Raw genomic sequence first — 8,929 nt, forward strand, 5'->3', positions numbered from 1 at the left:
CAGAAACTCACAGCTCCATGGACCCGGGCTTGATTATGGGTACTGCCTGTGTGGAGTTTGCAAGTTCTCCGTGTGACTGCGTGGGTTTTCATCGGGTGCTCCGGTTTTATCCCACAGCCCAAGACTTGCTGGTGATAGGTCAATTGGCCATTGTAAATTTCCCCTAGTGCAGGTAGGTGGTAGGGGGTATGGGATTACTGTAGGGTTGGTATAAATGGGTGGTTCTTGGTCGGCACAGACTCGGTGGGCAGAAGGGCCTCTTTCAGTGCTGTATCTCTAAATAAAATAACAAAACAGCAGCTGTTGATAGAACAAGGTCACAGAAGAGCTGACCAGAAGGTCATGGAGCAAAGGCAAACAACATGTTAATGCTGTTCTGAAAGACAAAGCATTAGTACAGATAGAGTGTTAACGGACTGGAAAATAAACCGCCACAAGCAAAAACATGGTAAAGACAGCATAACCTCCCTGCTCTATACGTGGCCTTGGAATGGAGCCTGACTTCTCCTTGTTGCTCCCTGTGTGGCACCCTCTTATGAAAGAATGCATAACAACAGCCCAATAGAAGAGATATGCTTCCACCTCACAGATTTAATCATTTAAATATGTTGCACCGCCTGTTATCAAGACAGCCTATGTTATTTTGAAGCTATCCTAAAGTGCCGGATGCATGAAAGCACGGTTTTCAAGACGAGATACAGTCCTGAAAAGTAAATTTAATACTGCGTTTCCTTTAACCTCCATATTGAGTATCATTAAAGAGAATACACATCATTCAGGATAAAATGTCAAATTACATCGAACGTTCTTTTATGTCTCTGCAATTTGCTGCAAACTTTTTTTTAAAATCGAAAGCCACTCACACATTGATTAGAAAGCAAATTACATGGAAGTATCTTTTAAACGTCCCTTCAATCTTGTGCAGACTGACTTTACAGAAAAGTTACACAAACAGCGGTGTAGTGTACTCAGTGACCATCAATGACTTGAAGAAGAAGTTGTATGACCACTTGATGGAAATAGACTTGCAGGACTACAGGGATCAACCGGGGGAGTGGGACTGACCGCACTGCTCTGTGGGATGTCGGCAAGGTCTCCATGGGATGAATAGCCTCCTTCTGTGTTGTAAATGATTCTATGATGCTTGGACTGTATGAACTTGAAAACAAATGAAACTGCATTTAATAAATACAGTGAGAGGAATACCGATACCTGGTAGAGCTTGGTGGCAGTAAGATCTGACAGTGTAGAAAACATTAGCTCAGGCGCTTCATACTAAATTAGAATTGGAAAGTGCCAGTTGCCAAGTAAAGAGAAATAATTTGAAGAATTTATCATGCTTAAACAGTACAATTCCAAGATTCACGACAACCTTTCTTCAAATGTAAATGAAACTGATGATTTGTTACAAAAAAGAATCTCTAAACTGCAGTTCAGATCAGTTTGTCTACTTTTTGGTGAGACATCACTCTGAATGTGACACATATTTTGTTGTGCACAATTGATGAACTGATGAACAGAAGAAGTTAGTTGAATCTCATCAACATGACTGTCCTGAACCAGAACCAAAAATGACACGCAAACCAAAAAGGTGACCTTACTCTAAACATGATTTCTATTTCCTAATACTTCGGTTACATTCTATAATTCGAACTGGAAACAGTCAGCACTGCCACTGCATTGATCTCGTTGTTATTTTTTGCCAACTAATTTAGCAATCACGATAATCGGATATTTCATCACGCTCTTGAACTGCTCTCTGAACTTACCCTGAGTCAGCACATAAATAAAGGTATTTGTGCAGGAGCTTAAATTCTGCAACATGTAACTAATGCGAAGCAGAATATCTAATGAGTGATATTGGAAGAGAACATTTTCTGCTGTGATATAATATCGGAATACTGTGACATATGTCAACCACAGAAGTATGAAGCTGCCAGAAATTGCGAACAGTAAAATAATGGACTTCTTTCTACTCTCCATCTCTGAGTCGACGTGATTCTTTCTTTTGTTCTGTCCCCTCAGGCCCTTACGGACCCGACTGGCCACTAAAATGTGTCTGACAGTCAGGGCGTTCAGCAGCAAAATTAATGCAAATGGGAGCATTGGGGTTAAAATCATATGAAGCCAGTCAAAGGCCACCCATCCGGGCTCAGTAAAATAACTGGGTGTTATATTACAAAACCACGGTACATTGTCAATAATCTCCTGAGGTTCATAGATGAAGTACCAAACAATGCTTTTCAAACTCAGCAGAATGCACGTCGTTGCTATAACCACATATGCAGTTTTCTTTGTGCAATATTTTGTTTTCTGTTTTTGGCAACAAATAAGGACAAAACGATCAAAGGAGAAAGTGATGGTGAGCCAGACTGAACTGTCTCTTGATGCACGAATCAGGATAGCAATGACACCACACACAGGGGTGATGAACAGTATTGATCCTGGGAATTCATAACCGATCCGAAATAATATGACTTCAGTGATAATGACCAATAGATCCGTCACCCCCATAGCCAACAGGTAGAGAGTGATACATTTCGACAGGCCGAACTTTCCTCGGGACAGAATCACAATGGAAATCAAATTAACTGCAAGACAGACAGGAGAAATGAGTCAGAAATTACTGATCAATTTCGACAAAGCATTCTACACACTGTAAAAATCGTGGGAATCAGTACATTACGTTGTGCTAATTGACGAAAACTAACTTAATGCTATGACTGACTGTACTCTTAGATTCATTGCTTTAATGAACCTTGTACTGAACTTCATATTTAATCCTGCTCGTATTCAACCCTGGGTGAAAGAGTCAATGAGTTGACTTAATGCAAAATTGGTGGTGTGGTCCTTAAATGAGCAAGAGTTTTTCATAGCAAAGGGACCAAATCATAAAAAGGTAAAACACCAGGAGTGCAAAAACAGACGGCCTACAATGTGAGTACCAAAGATAAGGGCATTAAGAGAGCCTCAGAGGGCGAGATGTGAGTAGAACTGGGACAGAATAGCAAAACTAAGACAATATTCTTTCCCCTGTTTTGGTCAGGAACTGGCATTTATTTTTTTATGAGCTGATAGGAATCCGAGAGTGAGAAGTCACCAATCTTGAGATTGTAGATGGTTTTTTTGTTTCGAAATTGGGCCTTTTAGATAATCACGAAGTATTAATTGCGTTAAATCGGATTCAGTAGGCTTTACTGTGCAAAAGAAAACGTTTAACAGAAGATTACACCAGTACAGCCATTACAGTAGATGCATCACATGTTGCATTGACTGACAAGACGGTACCTGGGGCACGACCAAGGAATAGTTGTCCGGAATTTTACAGTGGGCAGACGGCAGCTGGAATCCAATGTAAATATTGGTGACGAACCCGCTTCTGCCCAGCCTGGGGATCCATCCCGTATTTTAAGGATTGCCAGGCTTTAATTGGCCTGAGACGGGTCTTACAACAGCTTGAGGGAGGAGGTCCACCTCAGTCAGCTGCCGAACATTCAGCAGGCCGGCACCTCTTCGTCTCAGCAGCACCACCTGGAGTGGTAGACACTGCTGGGATTGCAGCCCAGCCGACGCCATGGACTCTCGAGTGTGTGTAAGTTTGGTTTGCCTCACCAGGGGGAATCAGTCGTGCCCTGGTAAGGCTAGGGTGGTCGTTTGGTGGGAGGGGGCCATCTTGGATCCTGGGGGTGGGCTGGGAGGCGGGTGCGGCCCTCAATCGGTTACCTTGAGCCCGATTGCCAAGCCCTCATCCCCTCGGGGGCGCGCAAAGGCTCGCAGCTATCGCTGCGCGGCCTTTCATGTCCGCAGCCCAGCCGCTCGCCACGGGTAAAATACCCGTGGAAGCGGGCGTGGGCCCTTAAGTGGCCACTTAAGGGTCTTGACTGGCCTCGGGCGTGCAGGCCGTTTCCCACCCCCGCCCCCCCCCCCGCCCCGAGTCCCCACGTCCCCCGCCCCCGCCTGACCTCTGTAAACTTGTCTGAAGGCGGAATCGGGGAGGGTTGGCCTCGCAGAACCTAACGCTCAACTTTATGCCACCTCCACGCCACCATTCGACCAGTTAGGGCGGCGTAAAATTCCGACCGTATTGTGGACATCACGCTTCTCCCCAGGGTGCAGTCGAACTGTTGTTGCACTTGGATACCAATGCTCAGCATCAGAATGTGTCAGGCCTTACTTTTACCATATAAAATATAATCCCTGTCACCAATAAATGTTATCACATCCAAATGCTGATTGGATCATTGCTTGGCTGAACAACTCGTTCAGTCTGCAAGAATGGCACAGATCTTCTGTTCACTTACCCTTTTAATCCTCCGCCTCACTGCCACTCTAACCTCTTTCCCCACGGGCTCCAGCAGTCTTTCGGTGAAGCTGAACGGATGCTAGAAGAGCGGAACTTCATCTTTCTATTACGAACTATACAACTTCCCAGATTCAATAATTTGAGATTCTAGCCACTGTTCCCACCTCTTTCAAAGATCAACTGCTGGTCATAATTCTGCTGATGCCATTTGCAGTTAGACAAAGTCCACCTTTTGTTTTATTTTCAGTTCTAATTATCTCACACGTCCACTTCGAACCATCGCTCATTTTTAATTTAATAATTCGTCACTTCCACCCCATCGCAGACCTTCCCATCTATACGTTTTCTTTACTCACATTCCCTATTATTCTCTCTCAATTCTTGCTTAAAACCTAGTACATTTGTAAGAGCATCCAGGTCTAATGAAACGTCACAGACCTGAATCATTAACTCGGTTTCTATCTGCTCAGACACTTTTAACCCGAAGCCGGATTTCCAGAATTTTCTGTTTATATTTCAGATTTCCCACATCCACAGTATGTTTCTTTGGGGCAGAAATACAAATGGTATCGATGGATTAAGCAGCGTCTTCTTCAGAAAGCCAACGCACCTCTGAAGAGATGGGGTAGAATGGAGTAGGGAATGGTAATTCAGAGCCAGGAGATGGGATAGGGTTCTGAAACGAGTATAACTGGACATTCGATTAATATTTAGATAAATGCATAGGAGAAAATATTTATTAGTTAACCACGATCATCGGTTCATTGATATAAAACATATATTTAAATTCTCTTTATTGTACAAGACAACTGTTTACAGTCCAAATGTTGAACGCCAAATATCTACTCGCCGAACCGTAGGTTAAAGATTGCTAAGCAAAATTGGATCAGCTCCTATAGTGGCAGTGACAGGAAATAGACCGGGAAATGGGTCCTGAATGAAATAAGCCGCCCTTCCTATCATGAGTTACAAAGTCTAACATCAAATTAGAAGGGGATAAGCCAACAACAGAACTATTATAGTTAATATCTACAGATGGAGTAACTGTATTCAATAAACAATTACTCTACTAATGGCGTCTCTGGTTATTATCTGTCAATGCTTCTGCAATCTACTGTGAAACAATGTGTTTGAATACTGCACCAGTGGTTCCACTGATCGTCACCTGCCAATATCCTGTCTCTTTTTGGTCGCATAGTAAAATGCAGGACAGCCTATATGAATTCATTTCCAAGTTTTAAGATGCTTCACTTTTTAACTGACAGAAATAACTCAGCAACTGAAAATTAAATTAATCAAACACAGCACAAGTAATCACAGCAGGAGAGAGGAATCAATAAAGTTGTGGAAGGCCAGTAACTTAAAAAAATGATTTCAAGAACTGTTTAGAAGTCAATTCATTATGTAGTTCGGTAGAATAATGAATATATCAGCAAATGCATTTAATCTATATATGCATATTTAATAGGGTACTATTACGATTATTTCCATTTGTTGTTAAGTTTTTGAGAATTTTCTTTTAAAACTGAAAAGAATTCCATAGAAGCTTGAACATTGGGTGTTTTTCTTTCAAGGAAGGTTTGGACTGAGTTTCAAATGTAAACGGTTACTGGAAGATTTGGACTGAGTTTGAAATGTAAACAGTTTCTGGAAGGCACTTGTTTTCAAATAAGAACGCAGCTCGGGTTGTTTTAATTTTGGAGGTGTTTACAAATAACTAACAAGCCACGATTTATAGATTTCACAAGACTGAGACATCTAGAAAGTTTTTGGTTTCATTTCAAAATGTTGGAACAGTCAGTTGGTGCTTTTCGCATTCAACAGAAGAAGACCCTGCTCATCTCTATCTTGAATACCAATCCTGTATCTCTTGTGTTTCAAAGTCCTATTTCCTCCTGGATTTGAAGAAATCCTGCTTGTTTGCAGAAACCTTTCGAATGTGTGGAACTGAAACCTTGTTTCTGTACTCCTGCTGTAAGACCTATGTGAGGCCTCAGTAGCTGCATCTCACGGAAAGCCTACCCAAACCGATCATCAACATTGCCTGGAAATACATATTCTAGGCAGATTCTAGTGACAGTCGCCTACACGCACTTCCATCAAGCACAGTATCTCAATCTAATATGTATACCCTTTCAAATCTTGTCTGTTGACTGACCATCTTTGCATACTCCAGCTGCAAGCAAAAACCACGTTAGAGGAATTCACCCACATCTCTGTCTCCAAAGATACCTACCAGACCAGTCATCTACCTCTTCAAACTAAAAACCTCAGAACTACTGCATTCAGAGAGAAGCCAGCTGAAACATCAAACGCTGCAGAGTTTATACGTTTTGTTTCTATGGGGTCTAACTCAAGCAATCTAATTTTCTTATTCTGTAACCTATTTATTTGTGTGTAAACCCCCAGAGTATGCGTGTAGGTGAACGTTGGAGTAACGTTTATTGTTTTAGTGGTTCAGTTTAGATACAATAAAATTAACCTATTTCTTTGTTAACTGAAGAAAACCTGTCCGACTGACTCTTGTTATGGTCAAAACAAGCAGCTAATCAAACACAAACTGAATTTGCCAGTACATCTAATTCAAGAATGAATTAACCCTGTTGTGATCAAACAAGGAGAGGTAAAAGAGGCAAGCCCTTCGACTCCTCGGCACATGACCATAACAGAAATTTGGGAGCACAAGTCTGGGATCGAACCCAAAGAGAAATGGAAAATTGGAGGTGGGAAACCAAATTGACCCCAAGCATTTTTTTTTAAATCAGTACATGTTTTCTTGTAGTTTCCAGTGCTAGAGTACGGAAATGTCCACATTCTGGGCCACTACCATCGTGAATTAATTTGGGCCAGTTTAAAAGCTTAAAATGTTGATGAGTTGAGGAATGTAGCTGGGCTGTTGGAGATTACTATCCGTCCAAAAGCGAGGAAGCCTGAACTCCTAAAACGTGAGGACAATCGTTTTAATATTGACACTGAAGAACCAGAGACAGGCATAAAATCTGAAACAGAAAAAGTAACATTAGCTAAGGTACAAGTAAAACAGAGGAGACAAGAATCAGAATATCATTGAAGAGAGAAGGAACAAGCTTCCCAGAGAGAGAAAAGGAGAGAAAGTTCCAGGAAATGAAAAATAGAAAGAACTTTCCAAAGGGAAGTAAGGCGTGAACTGAATAGGGAAAGACCCAACGTACTCTGTGAAGGCATCGATTGTGAGGGATTTACCCCGAGCTCAGGCCCAGGTGCTGAACTCTTAAAGCTCTCCCAGTAGATACTAAAGTTAATGAGGGACTGTGGAAGCAATTTCTTCATCACTTTTAAAACGCTTGATAAACAGTGGAAGTGGCTGGCAGTGTGCTGGACAACGCTGTGCTCTACCATTCGTCCTGCATTAGGATACTTGCTTTGCATTCACAACCACCATCACCACCCTCGATATTTGGCACAAACTCCTTTTCTTGCCTTAGCGTTTTCATTTGGCTTATGAACAGTTCTGTGTCTGCCTTCAAAATTTAAATCTTTAATTTCTAGGTCTTCTGCCTTTAGAACTTGGGTCAGTTTCCTGGGACATAAGCAGTAGAGGTTTTGTTTAATGGTAGGGGGTCTCTCCTACATGGTATAAGGCGAGAATTGTATCATCTTGTTTGTCCCTACAGATTCCTTTAAACGTTGTGAGCAGCTCTGATATGTCTTCACTCTGTTCTGCATTTAAATAGGAGAGTACAAGATCTAATTTCCCTAACATTTCAGGTAAAACTAAGCAGGCGGTAGAGGGTTCGATTTGAGAATTCTCCAGGGCTCCCTCTAACTTGTTCTCTCTGTCCCGTTCACCCTCCTCTTTCCTGACTGCCTGACAGACTTGCACTTGCGTGCTCCTTTCCCGGCTGTGATAAAGCTCTCACATATTCAATTGGCATAGCCTTTGCTTTATACGATGATCTGGGGTGTCAATGATATAATTATCTTTATTACACTGTATGGGTCACTGCACCATGGGCGGCACAGTGGTTAGCACCGTAGCCTCACCGCTCCAGCAATCCGGGTTCAATTCTGGGCGCTGCCTGTGTGGAGTTTGCAAGTTCTCCCTGTGTCTGCGTGGGTTTCCGCCTGATACTCCAGTTTCCTCCCACCACCAAAAGACTTGCAGGTTGATAGGTAAATTGGCCATTATAAATTGCCCCTAGTATAGGTAGGTGGGAGGGGAATATAAGGACAGGTGAGGATGTGGTAAGAATATGCGATTAGTGTAGGGTTAGTATAAATGGGTGGTTGGTGGTCGGCACAGACTCGGTGGGCGGAAGGGCCTGTTTCAGTGCTGTAACTCTAACAAAAATAGAAAATAAATAAACCTGATATTCAACTGTTCTCTCTGTATTGGTAATAGCACTAGCACCTGGTCCCCGAGCTGAAATATGCTGACAGTTGCATATTTTATCCGCCTGCCATTTCATAGCTGTCAGGGAGGTTTTTAGGTGTTCCTGAGGCATCACACAGGCTCTCATGAGCTGTACTCGTAACATGGAGACACATAGAACCAGTCATCTACCTCTACAAACTAAAAGTCACAGGACCACTGAATTCAGCAAGAAGCCAGCAGAATCACCAAACTCCACGGCTGTATTTTTTCCC

At 42.4% G+C, this 8,929-nt stretch overlaps 1 protein-coding gene across 1 annotated transcript; it reads right to left on the minus strand.

The window, feature by feature from the left end:
- Positions 1 to 1,692: 1,692 nt before the first annotated feature.
- LOC137352807 (probable G-protein coupled receptor 139) lies at positions 1,693 to 2,514 on the minus strand. Its single transcript, XM_068018663.1, has one exon. The coding sequence runs from the start codon at positions 2,512 to 2,514 to the stop codon at positions 1,693 to 1,695; it is 822 nt and encodes a 273-aa protein (XP_067874764.1).
- Positions 2,515 to 8,929: the final 6,415 nt, after the last annotated feature.

The sequence above is a fragment of the Heterodontus francisci genome, chromosome 39, assembly GCF_036365525.1.
Source record: "Heterodontus francisci isolate sHetFra1 chromosome 39, sHetFra1.hap1, whole genome shotgun sequence".
NCBI lineage: Eukaryota > Metazoa > Chordata > Chondrichthyes > Heterodontiformes > Heterodontidae > Heterodontus > Heterodontus francisci.